The 23058-nt window shown below is 40.1% G+C and overlaps 4 protein-coding genes across 4 annotated transcripts in view; 2 read left to right on the top strand and 2 right to left on the bottom strand.

The window, feature by feature from the left end:
- Nucleotides 1-1716: 1716 nt before the first annotated feature.
- timm17b (translocase of inner mitochondrial membrane 17 homolog B (yeast)) lies at nucleotides 1717-5819 on the bottom strand. Its single transcript, XM_023405114.2, has 6 exons — nucleotides 5766-5819; nucleotides 4865-4964; nucleotides 4719-4782; nucleotides 3950-4078; nucleotides 3729-3839; nucleotides 1717-2824 (listed from the first exon to the last, which is right to left on the bottom strand). Exons 1-6 carry the CDS (start codon nucleotides 5789-5791, stop codon nucleotides 2742-2744), a joined length of 513 nt encoding a protein of 170 aa, XP_023260882.1. The 5' UTR covers nucleotides 5792-5819; the 3' UTR covers nucleotides 1717-2741.
- On the top strand, nucleotides 5820-10936 carry pqbp1 (polyglutamine binding protein 1). Its single transcript, XM_023405113.2, has 7 exons — nucleotides 5820-5892; nucleotides 7437-7504; nucleotides 7618-7729; nucleotides 8565-8665; nucleotides 9567-9749; nucleotides 9837-9894; nucleotides 10488-10936. Exons 2-7 carry the CDS (start codon nucleotides 7438-7440, stop codon nucleotides 10636-10638), a joined length of 672 nt encoding a protein of 223 aa, XP_023260881.1. The 5' UTR covers nucleotides 5820-5892; nucleotide 7437; the 3' UTR covers nucleotides 10639-10936.
- Nucleotides 10937-10950: 14 nt separating this feature from the next.
- gpkow (G patch domain and KOW motifs) lies at nucleotides 10951-18080 on the bottom strand. The gene is made up of 11 exons (XM_023405112.2): nucleotides 17883-18080; nucleotides 17495-17664; nucleotides 16690-16835; nucleotides 14981-15087; nucleotides 14254-14458; nucleotides 14018-14150; nucleotides 12950-13145; nucleotides 12632-12752; nucleotides 12451-12520; nucleotides 11319-11404; nucleotides 10951-11225 (listed from the first exon to the last, which is right to left on the bottom strand). Exons 1-11 carry the CDS (start codon nucleotides 18065-18067, stop codon nucleotides 11097-11099), a joined length of 1548 nt encoding a protein of 515 aa, XP_023260880.1. The 5' UTR covers nucleotides 18068-18080; the 3' UTR covers nucleotides 10951-11096.
- Nucleotides 18081-19493: 1413 nt separating this feature from the next.
- The window catches only part of magixb (MAGI family member, X-linked b), a 36923-nt gene continuing 33358 nt past the window's right edge, over nucleotides 19494-23058 (top strand). Inside the window, exon 1 of the mRNA XM_087173668.1 lies at nucleotides 19494-19748. Within this exon, the coding sequence (XP_087029794.1) occupies nucleotides 19666-19748 (83 nt within the window). The 5' untranslated portion in view covers nucleotides 19494-19665. The remainder of the gene's footprint in view (nucleotides 19749-23058) is intronic.

Raw genomic sequence — 23058 nt, 5'->3', positions numbered from 1 at the left:
TTCGCCTGCATCGCCTTCTTGGCCCCCCCTCCTCTTTTTCTGGCCGAGCCAGTTGACCCGAGGGTGTCTGATTTGCCTGCATCGCCCCCAGGGGGGGCATCTGTTGTAAAACACACATATATTAATGATGTTAATGGGATCAAAAATATGGGTATTACATGACGACTGAGGTGTGAGTTGTTTTATTCTTACAGAGAAAATATATGATACATCAGAGGTAACTGACATAGATAAGTTATTTGCTGGGTCTGTCATATTGGTAGACACCTTTACTGTTATGTAATCAAAAAACAAACAAACAAACAAACAAACAAACAAACTGTCTCACACCATGTGATTATGCCATTGCTAATATCTGCACACATTTTATTATCCACCATTATTAGGAGAGGATTTGACAGGACGCTGTGGCAGTAGACAGGTATTCTGTCCTGAAGGCCTCATATTATAAGACCAGATGTGACCTACTTCTTTATTGGGAGCAGTGTGGCACTTAGCCCAGCACTATCCCCAAGTAGGCACATGAACACCTGTTGACAAGGCCCTGCACTGAGAATAAGCCTGTGGCTACATGTATTATCTCACCCATTTAAAAACTACAGAGGAGCCATAAATATGGGCAGATAAGAGATTAAAATGACTGTCCTATTATAAAAACATTGAATATGATGCCAGTTGTGCATTAATGTAAAAGTATATGCTTTAATTTCACCTGTATAAAACAATCTTACCTATCAGAGCAGTTATGTTTAACCATTCTTGGCACCTACACTGAATATCTTTATCTACTGTTTCAATAAAATGGTTCATCCTGGCTTTACAGTGTAATGAGCCATATCATTTTCTAATGGGTAACATTCATGTAAATGTACAACGTGCATATTCTTGCAATGCTATTTGTGCAGGTAAAACCTCAGACATTGTGAGGAGTCCCTACCTTTCTTTGCCGCGTCCATGTTCGCAGTTTAACACCACGGAATCACTTCAGAAATCCCACCATCCACTCCTCAGGGGATCTGCGATGCGTGACAGATCACAGATATAAATTTGACCCCCCTCAAAAGAAAGAGAACTTTCTCGGAGTTTTCAAATAGATAGGACCATGTGCAGCCTGTCATTTCTTATCCACATGCAGCGCGTCGGTGCAGCTCAGAGGCACCGGGCCATCCTGCTCACCGCCTGCTTGTAGCCTAGAAATCCAATTAAAGCCGCTTTCTGGTAAGTTCTAACTGCGTGGAAATGAAAACTGCAAATGTTTTTTTGTTTTTTTTTTTGGTTTTGTTTATCTATGCAGGTACATAACGACGAGGAATATTAAAACAAACGCGTCCCCATATCCTCGGTGGTCAGCCGTCAGGATTAAACGAGCTGAGCCGTTTAAAAGGATGACAGTGGAAATCTTTCAAGGGGAAGGTGGAGATAAACTCAGGCGAAACTCTCTGGCCCTCTGGGATTTTGTTGCGGAGTTGAAGTTAATAAGAAGAGAGGAATATTAAGAAGTTACTGTCAGGATGGAAAGATGGGATGGTTCACTACAGCAAGTTACAGATACGCATTTCAGAACCTTGGAGAGAACCGATGCGGTACCGAGAGAGGTGGCTAGGGGGCGCGCGTCCACAGTAAATAGCAAGACACTGATGGAGCTCAGGCATATGTAATGTTTATAATATCACCTGTTATTAACCTACAATATCATGAGAAAAAAACACCAATCAATTCAAGAACATTTGATGTCTTTATTGTTTTTTTTTTCTTTATCAACTATCAATAAATTATGACAATACATAAAATAAACATTCTCTCTATACATAGTTTGACAGCAAAACACTGGATCGTGCTGCACTGTCTCTCTGCTGTTCCAACAGAACAGAGAGACAGAGTTTAAAAAGTGCTTAGTTGTTTGAGGGATAATGGAGAAATGAGTGAGGAGGGTGCTTGATAACCAGCTAAGTGAACTGTCTAAGTATACTGATACAAGCTATAATTTCCAGGAGCTCATCCGTGTCTTTTCAGTATCACAGACATGACTTGAGCTAATCCAGTCTAGTGTATAAGATGATAATTGTTCAACAAAGATTCAAAGTTACAAAAGCTGCCAGGGGAGGATAAAACTGCAAACAAAGAAGGAATGAGGTTTTCTTAAGCACACACATTATCTAAAAACATGAAAAGGTCTTTTGAGTGATTGTCTCAGCTGACATATAATTCATACTCAGAAACAGACTCGCACCATACCATCCTCCATGGTTAAACCTCACTGAACAAATGTGAGCTTCTAAAGTCTCATCTTCTTTAATACTCACACACAACTACTTTTATACTTTTCAGCCATTTAAATAATGGTTTTAATACTTACTTATTTAAGTCTATGCATACAATTATAAAATCTTTGGATGCTTAATTATTAAATGTTCCTAAGATGTTGAACAATCACATTTGTTTTATATATAAATTTTAGAATTGCATATTTAACCCAAAAAGGTCACAGCAGTGAGACAATGGCCCCTGATACATATAGTATTGAATGACAAGCTGAAGGGCCAAACATGAGGTTTGTCAAATTGACTCATAAATAACTAAAACTCACAGTAATTTGCCCCTGAGGTTTATAAACACATAGTGCAACTACTTGACACCGCCGCAGGGACCAGTGTCTCCCATTCACCCTGATACCTGCTATAGTATCCTGTTCTCTGGTCTGACTCACTCTGTCCACAGCTGGTGTCAGTCCTTACTGCTCTCTACTGAAACTGCCCCTTTGCACCCTGCTGCTGACCTCCATCCTTTGGAGGTAACTGACTGGGGTCGTCCGCAAAGGGAATAGCTGGAGGAGAAAGAGGAAGAGGAAAACACAAAAAAGGTTTGGTTGTCAGGCTTCTGTGGCAGCATAGTCTTCCATAGCAACAAAAATGTATGTGTCTCTTTACCTACACGATTATACTCTATAGAGGCAAGGCAAGGCAAATGTATTAGTATAGCACATAATCATACACAGAGGTCATTCAATGTGCTAAACAGAAATAAAAGAAGCATAAAAATAGAAGTAAAAAGCACAATGAGAAAACAGTATAAAAACAAAATAAAAACACAGATTAGAAAACAAGTAATATCTCATCAAAGTGCAAGATTAATATTTAGATGAAGGCAGAAGAAAATAGAGCAGTTTTTAGCTTCTTGTTAAAGCCAGTTACAGTTTGGGAAGATTAGATCAGATCTCCAGAGGGAGCTGGTCCAGCAGTGGGCAGCATAATGGCTGAAAGCCAATTCATCCTGTTTAGTTTTAACTCTAGGCACCACTAACTGACCAGCTCCTGCAGAACTTAGAGACCTATTTGGCTCATATATATGGAACATTTCTGAAATATATTTAGGGCCCAGGTCATTTAGTGGCTTGTAGTCAATTTCCCCTGTTGAATTCATCTACTTGGCGTGCTAACCTTTCTTCCGCCTATCACATCCACTTCTCCAGTTACTGATTTCCATCATTTCACAGAGAAAATGTTTCATCTTTTTTCACTCATTACATATAGGTACCTTCAGTAAAGGAATCTCCTTTTATTCTGTGATGGATTTCATGCTGCTGTTAAACTGATGTAATAGATTGTTCAGAAATCTTCTGTAATTACAAACCATCATAGCGCTAGAACCACCTGAATGTGACGCCACATTTTCTATGGGGGGACTAAATGATTTTATTATTTCTGCAAAACTCAATCAGCTTCACTCACGATTCTGAAACTGCTGCGCTGTGTATCTGGTTAGGAGGATCCCAAAACCCTCAATGAGAGCGAGCAAAATCCCCCCCATCATGGCGGAGCCCATCATAGCTAAAGGTCCACCTGGAAAAAACACAAAACTCATTCATTCAATCAATCTGATGCACATGATGACACAGAAAGGTGGTGTCAAGCTCATTGGTAAGATCAGTACTACATGGACTTGTTCTTACTGCGTGCTGCCAGGATAGCTCCAGTCAGCGCACCACTTGTAATGGAGTTCCAGGGATCTTCTTTCCCTCTGACCCGAACTAGACCACAGTCGATTGTGGAGAAGAGGCCTCCCCATACAGCAAAGCTACCTGTAAAACCACGAAAACAAACCTGTGAGGGTTGCATAGTTCGGTTGAATATGTGCTTTCATTCTCAGACAATGAAATTATGACCCTCAACAATTCTGATAGGCCTTTGAGCACCCAAATATAATTAAATAAATAAACATATTTTTTTTAGATAAATGACTTGATCGTGTTGTACCATAATCATATACAGTTCAGAAAGTATTTAGACCTGTTCACTTTTTGCACACTTTATTGTGTTGTGGATTTAATTGTAAATGGATAAAATTTACATTTTTGGCCCATAAATCTACACTCAATAATTCATAATGAAAAAGAGAAAACATGTCTGGGCTTTTGCTGGGCCACTCAAGGGCAGTCAGAGACTTTGTCCTGAAACCACTCCAGTGGTGTCTTGGCTGTTTGCTTCAGGTCATTGTTGTTCTAAAAGATGAACCTTTGCTCAACTCACATGCACTCTGGAGCAGGTTTTTTTTTTCGAGAACCTCTCTGTATTTGGCTTAATTCATCCTTCCCTCAATTTTGATCAGTCTCTCTTACCCTGCCACTGAGGAGCCCCCTCATATTCCCCTCAAATGTGCAAAAAGTGAAGGAGTCTGAATACATTGAAGCCACTGAATAAAACCAAAAGTCACCTCCTCACCTCCAATCTGTGGAGCTCTTATTCTCACTGCATTTGCACTACCTCTCAGGCGGTGTCCCACACCCTGAAACATTAGAGCATTGTTCAGTTCTGACTTTGAAAACCTGATGTGAGTCTGAGAGCAAACAATTATCTTTTGAACTCACCGCAGGGGCATTACGAAAGCCCTTGATCGCCTGGAACACCCCTCCTCCAATTGCACCCATAGTGAAAGCTCCTCCACAGTCATCCACTATCCTCCAGGGACTACAAAAAGGCATTCAGAGGAGGGAGGAAGTACATGTAAAAATGGGATAAATCATTTGATGTCAAAAGTATGAACACCTAGGCTTTGTTGTGTGATGTGGATGTTCAGCAGCACACCAAAAAGCAGTTCCAACATAGATTATTTTGGAGAGAAAACTGGTATCACAACAGAGTTCACATTGTGCTATTGCAATGATTTTGGATTGTTATACAAACTCCCAATTTGCTAATTGACAGCAAATTAGTGACATTATTTTTGTTTGTGCCATCCCATCCAATTGATTTATATTGTTGCTGCACTATGATGCTGAAACAATCAACAGAATAATAACCAACAACGTATTTAATAACTGATTAATAACTTCAGTCATTTATCAAGCAAAAATATCAGACATCCCCTTCTAATACTAAGCATGTGCTGCTAATCACTATTTTATATTATTGTTCATTCAGTCTCTTTGAGGTACAATGTTTAATGGACAAAACAGTCAATATGAAAATCTAACCATTTTTTTCTTTTTTGGTTTACCATAACTTCAATTTAAAAAAAAAAAAAACCCACTGACATATTCATGCAAGATGCTGCTGTAGCTTACACTAGTTGCTGTGGGAACATACTGACCACAGCTTTATCTCTTTATATCCCTAACCCTTTACTAAGCTAGCCGGCTAACTCAAACTCACAGAGCCTCTCTTCTCTAACATTAACTTAAATAAAACATTAAAAAGACAAATCCATGTCCGAGCTTGGCAAACGTTTGTCAAGTAGAGAAAGAAAAAGGTTTTAAAAACTAATCTCACCAAGGTTCACGGGCATACTCCTCCATGTTTGTTGTCGTCAAGACAAACGGTGTTGCGTCATCATTGTGCGCGCCGTGTGCTGTTTTGGGAAGTCGTATCGTCCATTCTTTGGATTTTCCTAAACCAGGTAAAGATGAAATAGGTTTAATTCATTAGTTTTTTATAGAAAGGTGTAGGTTTATGGTATGTGTAGTTTATGTGTTATCTCCTAAACGCATATTTGTGTTTGCTGGTTTAATATTTCAGCTGTTGACACGGAGCTACCGAGCAGACGTGGAATAATTTTGTTGAAATAAATGTAGTATGAATTTAAACTGCGGATTATCTCCTTTTTTTTATGAAGCTAACCTCGTTCATACCCGAAAAGCTAAAAGTAGCTCTATACAAGCTAAAATCAAACCTTTACCGGGAGCCTCAAAAGCAATAAAGCAGCATGCAGGGGGGAGGATGACCTACACGACGCCTGTTTCCGATTCGGCAGTTTTAAGGGGAAAGTTACTGCTTTCAAATTTAGATCACATCAGACCAGATCCAGATTCCAAAAACCACTACACGAAGACTTCTCAAATCTGGACTAGATTATCACAGAGACGCTAAAGAAGAGAGACTCTCTCTAATTGTGAAAATGCAAAAAAAATGCGTTAGTACCATAGTGAAATCAGTTTGAAGTTTGACATTATACAGAAATTCAGAGGAAAAGACCTATGGACAACCGGTTCATACGCTCTTCTAAAATGTGTGGCTATACGATCACTTTCAGGAGAGCCACAGCGGTGTTAGGATAGGCTGTAGGATCATAGTCTGTTGCATGTGTTTAGCCCTGTTGCACTTTAACTGACTTTACCTGTACTTTAAATTGTTGCATGAAGGTTTCAAAATTTGGGGTTTGGTTTCAAGCTATCCATAACACTAGATTTGTAACCTACATTCATTGTTTGATTTTATATATCATTTATTTTATTTGTTAATTTTTGCATGGACAATGCACATCGATCAGCATCACTTTAATGGTGCCAGTGTCAGCCAAAAGCCTGATGTTAAATAAGCCATTAAAGCAACTATAAAGCACAAAACATGTAAGATTAGAAAAGTAGAAAGCCAGTGAAAAAATGAAGCAACAGAACAGGATAAAAAGCTTAGAAGAGTGAGGCAAGCACCAAGCAAAGTAGGACATGTAAAATACTGGCAACTAATACAAAACAACCACTTTTCCACAACCACTTACTAAAGATGTAAGATATTTTAATTTACTGTAATGTATGACAAAAAAAAAGACACCAGATTGTCACATTCAAGAAACTGGTGCCAGAGAATGTTTCAATTTTTGTTTGAAAATTGACTGAAGTGATAAATAGATTATCACAATGGTTTCTGATACTTTTTCTGTTGATTGATAAATCGGTCAGTCAACTAATTGTTTCAGCTTCAAACCAAAGACTATAGTTTGGATTTAGTTTTTTCAAATCATTGTAGTGGTAAATGTTTGAAATTTTCAAGAAACTACCAGCTGTAAATGCAGGATATGTGCATATCAAAAATTAATGTTGGCATCAGTCCAGTATTATTTTCACTTTCCCTGTTTGGGTGGTTGGGCACCACCTGCTCTAGTCAGTAGATAAAGGCTTTCCATCCTGTGCATCATGACTTAATCCTCCCTCCTCTGTGTTTCAGGATGCCTCTACCTCCGGCACTGCTGGCCCGCTTGGCCAAGAGAGGGATTGTTAAACCTACAGATCAAGGTAGTAGGAAGCATGTTTTGTGAACACGCTGTGTCGACAGAATTTAGACATTTTTCCTTATGCTTCATACTTTCCTGTGTCATGTAATAACATTTCTCCTTCAATTCATCCAGAGGCAGATGAGGAGATTATTGCTGAAGATTATGATGACAACAACGTAGATTATGAAGCCACCAGAATAGAGAATCTACCACCAAACTGGTACAAAGTTTTCGACCCTGCTTGGTATGTATACTTGATTTACAATATGTTTTTACTTGTGACTGATATATTTACATACCTAACATTTTGACTTTGTAACTGTGGTAACAGAGATTGAGGACCTATAAAATCATATCTTTGCTCAGGCTTGTTTATTATGGGGTTAAACTGAGATTCAAACACATCAGATTTTTTTTTATAACAAATTACACAGGAACATCAACCTCATTCTGCCACTCACCTATCTTAGTTTATTTAAAAATATGTGACTGACTTTTTCTGGCCAGTGAGGCTACATTATTTGGATGTGAGATAAGCTTGGCCTTGAAAATATGGTTTCTCAGTAATTTGTGGCCTGAATTATTATTAAGGGACTTTGTGGTGAAAAGTGGTTGAAATGACTTTGTTAAATAAAGACAGACTTTGGGGGACATCTTGCAATAAAACCTGCTGGAATCAAATAAAAATGAACTCACTTTCACTGTTATTGTGAAAGAAACGGAGTTTCAAAAATATGTTGAATAATTTAATGGTTATTCATGATTATTTTTGGAATAATGTATTATTTATTTCATATTTAACACTTTGGGTCTCCATACATGTAAATTTAGCCACTCCGCTGCTATATGTCATCGTTTCGTACTGTGTTGTTGGAAATAAGCTAATTCTCTCTTACTGTAGTTTGATCTTCAGTGATGGTATTACTATTACACTAACCAACGAGCTGTATTTCAGTCATCAAATAAATTCAATCAATCACTTTCCTCATGACGTTACTCATTAATATGTATCACATCACATTATTTACATTATGGCTGCAAATTCATCCATTTTGTTTCATTCTCCCTTCAAACCACAGTGGTCTTCCTTATTACTGGAACGTGGAGACAGATTTGGTGGCCTGGCTGTCCCCAAATGACCCGTCTGCAGTGGTCACAAAAGCTGCCAAGAAACTAAGAGGTATGATATTATAAAACCTCTTTACTCTCTAACTTGTAGTGTGAAGTTGTGATGCTTTAAGCAGAGGGGTATGGTGTGTTGCTTGCCAAGATGAGGTAGCTAAGGGTGACTTATTGGCTGTTGCTTGGTGGTTTGAGCAACATGCTGCGTAGCTTGACACAGATTTAACTGGTTATAATCTGGTAATATTGGAGTGAATTTATCCTGTTACGAGTGTGTGTGTGTGTGTGTGTGTGTGTGCGTGCGTGCGTGTGCGTGTGCAGGTAAAGAGGGGGTTGGTTCTAGGACACTGGAACACACTGTTGAGCCTTCTCTTTGCGATGGGCCTTGCCTGCACACTCACACACAAATACGTTTTTGACACCATCTTACTTTATTTGGTAAAATAGGTGAAGGGCCATAATTCATTCAGAGGGGGGCAAATAATATACGAAAATAGGGCTGTGTGTAAGCCACAGAGTATTTACACTTTCCTTGGGTGAGGGTGGGAGTTAAAAGCAGCTTAAAAGTATGTTAGGTCAGTTTAAAGGTACTGTAGTTGAGGGCCAGAGAATTGTGTCACCTGTCATGGGACCTTGCAGATTTATGACGGCACAGGCTGACACCCACTGCTGGGCCCAGTGATGGGTCAAAACATCATTTAACATGAATGCTGTACTTTCATAGGAATGCTCATCCAACTGTTTAACTCTGTAGTGTTAATTATAAATTAATATTTTGATGAGGCAATGATCATCATCATTCCTGACCTGTCACCATGGATATCTGTTACACTTCTCAAAAATCATTGCTGGTTTCATCATCATTTGGCAAGTAATCTCAGAATGCAGGTTTTTTTTTTTTTGGCCAAACTCAGGTAATGGTTTATTATGTGACTATTGGCTATATTTTATTTTTTTAGCTGATGGAGGAGATGAACGAGTTGAGAGGCAGTTTGAGAAGCCAGACAGGGAGCGAGAGCGCGACAGAGACAGAGATCGGGAAAGGGATCGGGACAGAGACCGAGAGAGGGATGACGGGAGGGACAGAGACAGAAGAAAGCAGAGGAGGGAAGACATGGCACCGTACAGCAAAAGCAAAAGAGGTATTGTTTACGTCTGTTACATACTACACAAGCATTTTCAAACTGATGATGCTATTTATATGACTGGGTCTTTATTTTCCTTTTCAGGTAGAAAAGATGATGAGATGGACCCCATGGATCCAAGTGCTTATTCTGATGCCCCAAGGTACAGTATTTACAGTCATGAAATGGATACTCCAACAGTTTAGTACTGCACTTCCATAAGTACCGTACCAGTACTGGTACTAGTATGTCACTAGTCTCTGTCACTAGTCTGGATTCAGATCAAACACACTGTAATCTGTCATATAATGTAAATAAACTATATAGAAAGCTTCATCCAGAGGCATCTATACACAAGATTTATAAACAGGAGGAATGATGACACCTCAGCTAGACAGATGCATTATAAGAAACAAGCATGGTTACCATACATACTTTGCACATCTTGTACTATTCATACGGGTTAAGCTTGAAAAACATTTCCCATAATGCTTCTTAATCTTTTCATTTGACCCTCCCTCCCTGATAAATGCCCTTTTCTTTCAAACTCCACACCTTCCAAGATCAAACCAAAATAACCCTAATTACATCATTGTGACATCATCAGGGTTTGTTTCATAGGCTTGACAAAGCAGTCGAACTAATCATGCCCAGTAAGATGATTTTGATTGTGTAAAATTAGTGGATTCCTCTTTAAGGTGCAACCATAATGTACTGAGTCAGACACTTACTGAAAGCAAACATTCATCTTTACAGGGGTACGTGGTCAAGTGGCCTTCCCAAGCGTAATGAAGCAAAGACGGGTGCAGATACCACAGCGGCGGGGCCTCTCTTCCAGCAGCGGCCATACCCCAGTCCAGGAGCCGTGCTTCGGGCTAACGCAGCAAACCAAATACCCAAGGAGTAAGCTGTGCTCCCAGGAAGAGAACAACCAAGAAAGAAGCAGCTTGTTTTCCCTTTGCTCACATCTTTACATTTGCCGTAACAGACTGACATCGTTGACAAGTTTTCTTTTCATTGTGAAATTTGTGACCGTGCCAGAGAGTGGAGTGCTCAGCTTTTGTACCACCAGTGCATTCATACTTGTCAAATGTGTAGAACAGTTGTAAATATGTTTTTATATGACCTAAAGATTGACCCTCTTATTGTTATTAGGGCAATTGGTGGGCATCATTTGCTAATAAATTTAAAGATTACTGTGAAAATGACTCATTGCAACTTTCCTTGACAATGTTTTATTACAAAATTGCAACGTGTTAAAATGTTAAATCCATTATTTTCTGAATATTACAAAAACCAACATTCAGGGACAGATGGCATGAAAAACAACTGGAAATATCTGAATAAAAATCAAAAATATGTAGATCAGTGGTCCGCTGATCCTACATAGTGACAAATACAGTCATAGTCCAGTGTGAACACTTTCTCCTCGTATCGGTCGAGCTGAACCATTGCTCTGCACTTGTTCTTGTCCCGTTGGAGAATACGGCCAACCTGAACGGACAAATGTAAATGCAGTTATTAGTAACAGGTCATCACATTCAAACAAGTAACCACGTGCTGCAGGGAAGATGATCCTTTGCTCACCTGACCCCTGTGTTCACCCAGTACAACCATTATAGAGTCATATTCACTTTTTGGGACAATGGTTTCCAGCATGTCCTGCGTCACATCTGTCACCACAAGAAGAAACAGTGTGTTATTTACCTAAGACTTTTAACAGTAACAGTTAATATAGTGTCAGTCAGAGGTGATTACCTGTTCATCTTAATTCAGCAGATGTGACATTTCTACAGTCTTAGCCAATAAGCCACATAATAATTGCAGATAAGAAATCCCACAAAATCTACAGTATCAAGGAATAGTACATAATCCCAATCAATGATCAATGTATACATAAAATATTTGCCAACAAGGAACATCAATATGGTGTATATTAGAAGATGCATTATCAGAATGTCAGGGGTTTGACATTTCAGGAAATACTTGCTTTCTTGCTCAGACTTAGATGAGACGATTGATGCCACTCAAAGCTACACAGGAGACCGTTCCCTCAGCGTAAAACTGGCAGCAAAGGGAAACAGCTAGACTGGCTTTGTTCAGAGGTAAAAAAAAAAAAAAAAAAAACCCTAAAGCTCACCAGGTTCCATGTTATGAAATAAAAAACGTGTTGTTCTAGTTTTGTGGATTTGAAAAAAAAAACAACAACTTTTGGACAGAGCCAGCTATGTTGTTACCTCTGCTGCCAGTCTTTATGCTAAACTAGCTGTAGCTCTATAGTTAACAGTCAGACGGGAGTGGTATTGCTCTTCTCACTAACTATTCCTTTAAATTCCTAAATTCCAGTCTGTACTGGATATGAAAACCACATTATCTGTCTATTCCTTACATTAACACTACAAATGCTTTTTTGTTTAATAGTATTTGTCATCTAAATATCCTCCGCTTTAAATGAATTTCCCAGTTGTGGGATTAATAAAGTTAATCTAATCTAATCTTTAACCAGAGGCATGACAAACGACGTCTAGGAACTGCCTGGCTCCATGTTTTTCACCATAATACCTAAGCTACTCAGATGTATTATAAAAATGAACAGAAATAGTTACAACACATACTTTGCACATCACATTTCTTGTACAACTTTAAATTAGGGAATAAAGCTACTGCAGAGAGACAGAGACCAACACCAAGAGAGACGGGGATTGCACTAATGACTCACCGTCTAGCAGTCTTCCCTCTTCAGTTCGACACACACAGGTAGTTGGTGTCAAGACATCCTCCACACACATCTAGAAGAAAACCAGACTGACTTAAGAGCTGACAGGAAGCCAACATTTATGATAAATACTGTGCAGCCAAAGATATAGAACATATGGCGATCATGCCATATCTATTAGTACCTTTGAGTTGTAGTACCTGCCCCCTTTGAAAGCTTTGTCTATAAAGCGAACTTTTAAGTCTCTCTGGAGCCAGGAGGGGGGAGCTGGTGGCCGCCTCGCTTCTTTCACTGGAGGCTTCTCTCTAGAGAGGAAACAGAAGAAAAACAAATATACAGTATGTTTACTCAAAGGGAACATTGAAAAGATATTGACCAATTAATTGAAATGAGTAAATGCAGTGTGGAAAAATGTATAAAACATTAAAATTTTAAATACTGGTTGATAAAAACCAAAATGAAAAGCATATTGTTGGATCTTCATCTTTTAGTGGATACATACCCGTCTTGACTTGATTCTCTGTGTTTCCTCTTCCTCTCATCTTTTCCTCCATCTCTATCTGAAGACTTGTGTTTCACCTCATCACCATTACCTTGCCTCTCTTTCTCCTCCCGTCTCCGCCGCTCCTTTTCTCGCTCTTTTTCCTTCTCTCGCTCTTTTTCCTTTTCCTTGTCTTTGTGAGCTTTACTGAGGCGACCTGGTCAGTGAATAAACAGTGTTACAAGCATGGCATTGAGTAAAATGTGGCACACACAGAAACATGGGCACTGCAGTGTTGTGTGTTTGTGCGATTCTTAGTTGGGTTTTTATACTTGGAGTAGAGCTGAATCAATGTTTTGTGCTTTTGTCCCCCATGTGAAAGCTGAAATGTCATTAGACTAGCAGAAAACCTGTTTAGCCCAGTTACTCATGTCATTATAGATGAACCTGTCAGTTATTTTCAATTAGTGTTTGGTCTATAAATAGTGAAAATTTTCCCACACAATTTCCCGAATCCTTGGTTGACATATTGAAGTTATTCATTTTGTTTCAAGAGTCCCAAACTGAAAAATATCCACTTTACCAACATAGAAGTAGCAACGTGTGAATTCTGCGGAATTTTTGCTTAGAAAATGAGTTAAACAATTAATAGATTATCATAATTATTGATTAATTTTCAGTCAATCAGCTAAGCAATCTAGCTTTACACAAAACAGCAGGTTGCTTCAAATTTGTTCCTTCAACTGGAAACTTCCATCATCCTAATGTGATGATTACTTAAAGTAACAAATAGTAACAAACAACTTAAAATTTGTTCCTTTCTGTTTAATTAGACTGTATCATGTTGCTATTGTTACATATAACTAGTTAATTAAAAAAAAATAAATAAATAAAAAAAAACCCACACATGATAAAAAGTTACAATGTAAAGAGGTCAAACTGAATTTTGATGACATCAAATGTGACCAGAATGGACTGGAAATATTATCTAATTTAGCACCCAGGCACACAAAATCATTGTGCATTAGCCTCCAGATCTTTTTCTAGAAATGTTGCCCTTTTCTGTTTCATTTCTTCAGATTTACTCACTGAGGTCTTTGCTGTATTTGTCGTATTCCTTGCACCCAACCAGTTTAATAGCGTACTGGCTGATTGTCACAGTCTTGCCGCCAATAGCCAGCTTCACCATAACTCGAGCATTGTCTGGATCAACGCCTTCGATCTGCAGCACATGAATGAAACTCATGAGAGAAGTCAGAGAAAACATAATCCAGAACTGGTACTGTGTATAGAGGGTGTAAACAGACATTGCAGATCTACTGTACCTTGCCGTACAGTTCTTTATGTGCCCCTGACTCCACCAGCACACAGCCCCCAGGACCCATCACTAGTTCCTCCTCCTTCTCTCGCTCCTCGCCTGGCTTGGGGGGACGCTTATGTCTGGTCGGTTCCAGGTCCTTTATCGCTGAGCGATCTGCTCCTAGACCCAAGCCTTTTGGACGAAGCTGGTGTTCGATTGGCTTCACATCTCTGTAGCAGACAGGGAACATCAGCATTCAATAAACAGAGGGAAGGACATGCAGGATGTAAATTAGGCTACAGGTGGATACAGGTTGAGCTGTGTGGGTGAAGTTAATATAGTAAAAATGAGTACAAATGTGTAAAATAAAAAGAGAGTATTGCTGCTTTTACAAAATTGTGGTTGATGCTCATCCAATGATTTAAGAGTTCATGATGACATCTTCAAAAGTCTTGCATTGTTTGACCAAATATTCAAAACTCAGATATATTCCCTTTACAATAATAGAAATCACTGAAAACCCACCAAACCTCACATTTGAGAAGCCGAACGTCAGGTTTTTTTTTTTGGCACATTTGCTTGATTAAAAGACTCAGGGAACTGATTGATTAACAAAATTGTTGCAAATTAATTTTTTCAGTAGACTTATCGATTGTTTCAGCTCAAATCTGAACACCACAGTGGTGCAAGGTCAGCGTAATGTTAAATTAGGAGAGGAAATGGTAAAGCAAGGGGTTATTTTTTTTACTTACTGTTTAAAGGTGCGTCCAATCCCTTCCCCTTTCTTCCACCCCATCCCCTTCAGCATAGCGAGTCCATAAGCCTCAACAGGAACGGTATCATAATCTGCCTCTGTTGACTGACAACACAAACAGTGATATTATATATTTGGAAATCCAGAGACATACATTAAATGCTCAAGCAACCAAAGAAAAACAAAAACCAGTCTGCATTAAAATGTGTGCTTGAAATGAGGCACTTATGTAATCTTTTGAGTTGTGAAACACAAAAAAATTGTTTGTGGCAACGGACAGAGAGAAGCAGTTTGTCATGTCGGTCTTACTCAGCCTTTTGGCTTCAGGCTGTCAGACTCAGCCCAGGCTGACTTAAGTCACCAGGCAGCAGCCCTCATCACAGCAGTGGCCCTGCTCATATCTCTCCACTGAAGGCTTCCCTCTGAGGGCAGCTGGGAGTCCACTCTCACAGGCTGGACTGCATTAAAATGAGCTGTGGGCCACAGTGAGCAAGTTTCCCCTGACTCTCATGTTCTGACAGTCACATCTGCAGTGATTGAGAGCAGATATGGGATGACAGTGACGAGGTGTGCAAGGCCTCTGATGAAAAGTAGCAGAAAGAGATCTGATTGGTTGCCTGCATGTCTCTGGGGAGAATGTTTGACGCCCGTCTGCCACCAAAGTCTTACTGTACTGACAGTGTCCCCCATACACACATGCGCACAACTGAGTATGCACACGGGGTGTTATTCTACTCAGATGACGGTCAGCACTTTCACACACTCAAATTTCAATCTGACTCAAAGTAGCCAGTCTACCAGACATTTTGTACTGTCAGGCATTTTCATATGCTCAGTGAAATGCCTCTCTAGCAGATTATAATGTGATCCTCACATTTGATATCATTTCCACACATTTGATAAAGCATTTGATAAAGCAATCCCTGTCCAAACAAATATTACATAAATGCATTTGAGCAAATTAACCACAAACAGTAGAAAGCTTACTAAATAAAAGCAATAAGCAACTCCCTGGTGTCGAAGTAGGTGTATTTACGTGAAAGTTTATGAGAGCAAGCTGGAGAACAACTTACTATCACCTAGCATTATCTGGATACTGGGATGAGTTTATTTTTTTTTAATATAGTACAGTAGAATAAAAATTCTACCACAGACCCTAAGACTAGGAAAACGTTTGTTCGTGTTATGATCATCGATAGGACACTTTATTCAATTACTCTAACTGATGTAATTCATCAACTTGACCTTGCTGTTCGTTACATTAGTTATTTCTGTGACATCCTCTAATATCAGAATTCCAACAGACAGCTAATCACCTTATTTCCTTCACCTCTTCAAACCTCTCTCAGGTTTGGCTGACCTTTCTATGACCTGACTGCAATCTAGTTCGCCTAACACTAATAAAATATATAGTTGAAATTGATAAATTAAAATTAGTGGAGCTTCAGTGAAAAGATCCTGATGTAATGTCATGGGAATGACAAAGACAGACAAGACAGAAAAGTGGCCAAACACTGCAAAATATGTTTCCAACACTTGTGTTTAAACAGTGTACTGGAAAGATTTTTTAATGCAATTGTTTCATCAAATCTTCATCCAGAACAACAAATCAATAATGTTCTCTTCAAACCTAACCACTGAATAAACTCACATTCTCAGCTGCAGATTAGAGAGAATATCTGTCCCTGTGCTGGTCGTCATACTTACAGATTCAGGCCGTAGATCCACCTTTACATGGTCTCCATCCTCAAAGCCCTCTGGCACTTTGTTTTGCATCAACAAGGGGATGGTAAGGTTCAAGTTACTTTTTGACTGGGGGCCATTCTGCCACTGATCAAGCTGCCTCCGTGATTCTACAAACATGAGTTACAGAAGTATAAGGACCGTTGTTATGAGAGTTACTTATAACCTCTTCCCACCAAGCATGCAATACACAGTTACACACACTAAACAATGCTATCCATGTACAATTGTATGCCATGGTATTATATTCATAATACTTTTTGTAGCAAGCTAAGAGTATTTTATTCTGAAGAGTTTTCAGCCACTCGGCAGATGACTTAAAGCCGATATACTTTTAGGATGTCTTGCACACAGAGTGTTTAAGATCTATCCAGAGCTTTTCAGTGATATTCAACTCAGCAGGCAGTGAAGGCCTTTCCATAAGCTTCAGCTTGTGTCTCTTGAACTAATCCATGGTGGATTTTGAGGTCTTCTTTAGATCATTGTCCTGTTATAGAAGCCAGCCTCTCTCCATTATAACTTTCTTGACTGACTGCAGGACATTTCCTGATATATAGTGAAATCCATTCTTCCTTCGAAATGTGCAAAGTCTCCTGTGCCACTGGCTGCCACACAACCCCAAAGCAAAATATTCCTCCAATAACTAGTTAAAGAAGATAGGCAACTTTTTAAATATCTGTTTGTTGTGGTTGCATTTTCTTCTTTACACTTCAAAATACAAATCAACAACATATGTAATGTAACCAGGAATAACCAAACATCTGCACACCTTCGATGAGTTCTTTGACAGCCTGAGAATCCACAGAGTCTTTATCTTGGGTTGTTTCCTGTGTTTTGCCGCTACTCTCCTCGCTCTGGCCCGCTCGGTCCTGTCTGTGCCAGCGGTTCTTCTGGATCAGAGGGATGATGAGCTCTTTGGGCTTCTCAGATGGTTTTGAACTGCACGACAGACAGAAGTTAGCGAGCTAGCAGCCAGGGCCGCTTCAACACAAGATTTACTAGCTGAGGCCCAGTAACGTATACACATACTTCACGTCTGCTAACAAAGCATAATATTTCACGTATTAATTAGCTATATCAGCGTGGAAACGTAAAAGTTACGTTAAAGCTAATATTTAAATTAGCTATATTAGTTAGCATTAGCATACCAACCCTACCTCTGCAATTCATTTCTATCAATTCCAGTCAAGTAATCTCTGTCTTCTTTCTTGGTCACAGCGTCACCACCAGGAGGTTTGAATTTGCTAACTGTTTTAGTAAAACCAAACGACACCGCGGTTGTTTTTCTCTCCCCTTGCTCCTCAGACTTTGATGCTCCCGTGTCTTCTCCGTGCGATGCCATCGTTGTTTGTAACCGAAAGAAGTAGCAGAAAGTGCTTCTGGTAGTTGTAGTTTTATTTCACTGTATTTCGTTCGTTACCATTGTTGCAAATGACTCCAATTCCCATAATGCGTCAGTGTTAAAGGTACCACGACCAGTTAGCAGAGTGTGGAGGTGACAGCAAACCGAGATAGGCGACAAATATGGTTTACATATGTTTTCAAATGAAAGGAAATAATATGTGTCCTTGATAATATTCAATTAAATTTAACGTTGTGATTATATTGTCAGAGTAGTCATTGCAAGGTGGTAGTTTTATTACAACTAATATTTACATTTTGAGATCATTTTACATTTATTGGAGAATATATTCCAATCTAGATTTTATTAATGTCTTTTTTGACATTACGCGCAATTGCACGGGCCTTCTGTTTCTGATTTAGTTTTTGAAAAGCAGGAATTGTCATAGTGTTCAGGCTGACATGAGTATAGCTTATACCCAAAAATATACATTACTTGCAACATAAGGCCCTTTTTCCCTATGGGGCTCATTAAAGTTTTATTTGCGCTAAACTCGCGGCTTTATAACTTGAAGTTGTTATTGTGTAGTTGTTGTGACCTTGTCACATCTGGCTGAATATTGCAAATTAGGCAGGAAACACTCACGTTTTAATCTGGTTCTCACGCCTTTAAATCCAGGTTGTAAGCGAAAAGTGATGCTGCTGATGCAGGTAGAGGGACTGAGAATAATAAGGGGCGGTACTTTTAACTCTTTTTATGCCCTCCCCTTTGTGCCTCTTAACTTCCCAAGGTAAACGTTCACGTTTGCCTTTTATCATTGTTTCTTTGATAGAAAAGTGCCTTTTAGGAGCAGCAACACCAGTCTAACCGTACTCTCTACGGGGCAGCTCAGCCTATAGTCTATCTAATCTAATCTTCTGCAATTGACGCCCCGCGCCCTGAAAGCGCCGCGCCTGCAGTTCAATGACACCTCAGCCCGGTCAGATTGATGTTACCGACGTTTGTCTTTTGGTGTAATACAACAACCACATTATGTACCCGTAAGTAATGAAGTTGCCCGGTCTGCCAAACGAAGACTATTAGGAAGGATTTGACGACGAGAAAGCGAAAATGACGGTAAGAAATTCTTCCCTAGTCAAATCAAAGTCCAGGACTTATTGCTCAGTAGGCAAAGACTTGAGTCTGCACAAGTTAAAACAGCACGTTTTGACCATGACGTTTTTTTTCCGTTCCCCACGTTGCATCGCCTATAGCAGTGCAGCAGCTGCTAAATTTATAAGCGGCCGCTGTCAGATTTGCCTGATGGTGTGTGTGTGTGTGTGTGTGTGTGTTCCCTCTCTCTCCCCTCTCTCTCTCTCCCTCTCTACAAGATCACCACGGCTCTCGGAGCATCACTAGAGTCCAAATATCCCGTCAGCCGTGCACATCGTCTCTGACTTTCTTTGGGATACGGTGATACCATATCTATCCATCACTGAATCCCCCACGCTGCTTTTTTTTAAATCACACACCCGGCGGCTGCTGCTTTAAAAAAAACAAAAAACAAACAACTCGTATTTATTTAAGTACAGGTTTATTATTTAACCTCAGTCGGGTCAATGTATATAGACGCGTTCAAACGGATCCTCTTTGAAAGGCTGAACTGCTTGAAAAGAATGTGTGTGTGTCAGCGCCAGGGCAGGTCAGTATTTTCCCTAAATATGAGAAATCTGAGAATCTGTTGTGTGTAACCTAAGTGTGTCTGTGTGTGAGAGAGAGAGAGAGAGAGAGAGAACGAGAAAGGGAGTGAGTGAGGGAGTGTGTGTGCATGTAAACTAGTCAGCCAGTGTGTGTAAGAGAGAGTGAGGAGTGTGGGTTTGTCATGATGGTGGCTGATCTTAGGGATACGAGTGTCATATTGACAGATGAAGTTTACCTTCTTTAACAGCAGGTGTGTGTGTGTGTGTGTGTTTCTGTGTATGTCTGTGTGTGTTGTGTACATAAACTCATGATTAGATCTGAAAAGTTTGTTGTAAATCTGCAATTATGTTTTTTTCCCCCACTTTTCCAATCTCCTGCTGTATAAATTGTCGTAATGAAATGTTATCACAAGCCCATGTTCAATGCACCTGTGTGCATTTTGCCATATGAAACAGACTGACTTGCAAAATGCACTCTGTATTGACAGCCAGGTGTGTGCGTGCACGGATGTGTGTAGGACTGTGCAGGAGTGCCTGGTGCCTGTGTGTGTGTTGTTGTTGCTGTTTGTTTAGGGTGTGTCCCTGCTTGATACAGGGAGCTTGTTTAGAAGTGATGGATGTGTGACCCTGACTTAACAGCGTGCATTGGTGTGGGTTTGGAGAGCAGTCAAGGTTATGCTGTTGTTACTATGAATCTTTGATTCGTTGGAAGAGAAGAGGAGACATGTGGTGTTAAGACTGTCCACGCACGCTCTCATTCTGCTCTGGTCCTCGCACTGTTTGTTTTTCTTCAGTCTCATCTATGAGCCCGGCACCTGTTTTGCACTATAACTAAGAAAGGCCATTGGGTTTTATTCTGCACGTGTCCTTCTTTGAGTCCAACTCCCAGCCCAAAATTAAACCACCAGTAAGTGGAAATGCATGTCAACGAACTAACATGAGTCCACTTTCACTGCTGACAAGGGGAGAGGATGAAGTGAGGTGCATTTCTCCTCTGTCGTAGTAATGCATGTCGTCTGGGAGTTGTTGATTGTCTAATTATGTACCTCCTGTGTCCTTCGGCATCATGCATATTCATGCTGCTGTTTTAAGGTGTGATGAAAACAAAGTATGCATGTGTGTGTGGGCCGTGTTATGTGTGCATGTGTGCAAGGCAGTTTACCCTTGACAGGGCAGGGCTACGCAGGCACATTCTCCCATCTGTGGTCCAAACCTTTGCTCCCAGCCACTGCATTTGGATTCTGCAGTTGTAGCCTGCTCTATTCTTAGTTCTCAACAGTTCATGTGGAGTCTGATATGAATTTTCAACAACAACAACATTCCCATGCTGGGGGCCTATTGCTCACATCCCGGCCTGGTATATACATTGAGATCCAGTTTGGATCGGATAAGCCGTTGTTAAATGGTTAGACTCTGACTTAGGTAGCAAATCAATAACTAATCAATGATAGTGTGTGGAGTCACGATTTACACAGTGCCATATTTGAAATGTCAAGAAGGCAATGAATCCATGTATCCTTGAGTCAGATCTGAGTTGGACAACTGGGATCAATATCAGGTGGTGAGACAGGCAGCGGGAGCAGGCGAGGGTCACCTTCACCCATCCCTACTGAATCAGCAGTATCTCTCATACACTCTCGCTCACACACACACCGACACACACACTCGAAGGCCTGCTTAGGTTACCAAACTGCGACCTCACAAAAATGCTCATTATAGTGAACTGAGCAGCCCCTCCCTTTCCTCATGAATAATTCATGTTGTTATTATGATTTCAGCCATTCTTTCAAAAGGTTCTGGCACCCTCCTCTCTGTTGATTCTACTATTTTTATTCCATTTTCTTTTACAGCTGGTACCGGCACTATTTTCTGTATCATCCACGCTTAATGTGCCTAATTCCTCCCTGCCTTTCTCATCTCTCTATCTCTCCCTCCCTCTCTTTCTCTCTTACCCATCACCATTGTTGAGGAGCTGATCTGCTCTGTTTAATTAAACTGCTCTCCCCTCCCGATGAGAGCTCATCTCTGATCGCAGCGAGGGCTGTGATCTGTCCTGGCGAACTGACTAAGAGGACCTGTTGTCACAGTGGTATTCCTCAGAGGAGCGGAGTGTACACAACACAACATTCCCCACTAATGTGCCCCCTGCCTTGACCTTGATCCTGTGACGTTAAAGATACAGTTTCACCAAAGGGAACATCACTGAGCCGGTGTTATCCTGTGTGTGTGTGTGTGTGTGTGTGTCTGTGTGTGTGTATGGGTGTCACTCCAGTGCTCAACAATGTTGTAATCTTACACTAAGTCCCTTTGGATGCAGGCAACTCAAGAGCAGCTTTAATAAAAACCACACAATGGAATAGATTTTGGATTTATTGATGGCGTGCAGAGAATAGTGAATGTGCTTTTCATTCCATGTTTTCTTATCAGCTTTTTCATGTATTGAGTTTTATTCAGTGTGTAAGAGAGAGTAATGTGTCCGTGCGTTTCTGTGCCAAGCGTGTATGACAGAGAGAGATATTTTGTGTTTTTCAACCCACAAGCATTTAATCTTTTATTTTTAAATCTGCCACTGTTGTCTGTTTGTGTTGAGCACTCCCGTGCCCTAGATTCGAAAGTGAGTGAGCATCAGGGAGCTTTAGTACACCCCATGTTGCTCGCACAGTTTGGTGTAACAGTTTGGAAGGAGAGGTCAGGGCACACATATCAGATAAGACGGTGAAGTCGGAGCCGGAGCCGGGAGAGGCTCTTGTGCATTTTCCATCTGTCTGCCACTCCACCAGAATATTGGTTCAGTTGAATTTAAGGTCACTGGTTATTTAATATGCCTTACTTGGCTGACCTCCAACACCACCCGTGGGAGGATGCTGTAAGATTAGGAGCAATGTGCTTCACTACAGGTTAGAGTGAGGAGATGAGCTCAGTGTGTGGGATGGATTCAACAGGAAGGTTTGTTTTCCTCACCTTTGCAACAGTCCGAGATTTTCATGATTTCATGTTTGTTTTCAACGTCATTGGTGGAAATGTTTGAAAGTTTGATGATTTTTAAGCTTAAACAGATCAATGTTGTATAATGTAGAGCGGAAACATTTAGTCGATGAATCCATTAAATCAAATCAATTAAATCAGTAAGTCATCTGCAACTGTTTTAATAATTGATTAATCATCAATACCAGACATTCCACTGTTGAAGCCTCTCAGCTGTGAGGATTTGCTGCTTTTCTTCGTCTTATGTGACAGTAAATTGAAAATCTTTGGGTTGTTGTTGGTTGGACAAAACAAGACAAATGAAGACATCATCATTAGCTTTAGGAA

This window comes from Seriola lalandi, unplaced genomic scaffold, assembly GCF_002814215.2.
Source record: "Seriola lalandi dorsalis isolate HSWRI2012SDOR001 ecotype SW California unplaced genomic scaffold, Sedor1 jcf7180002054262, whole genome shotgun sequence".
NCBI lineage: Eukaryota > Metazoa > Chordata > Actinopteri > Carangiformes > Carangidae > Seriola > Seriola lalandi.
This window is presented reverse-complemented; position numbering and strand designations above follow the sequence as displayed.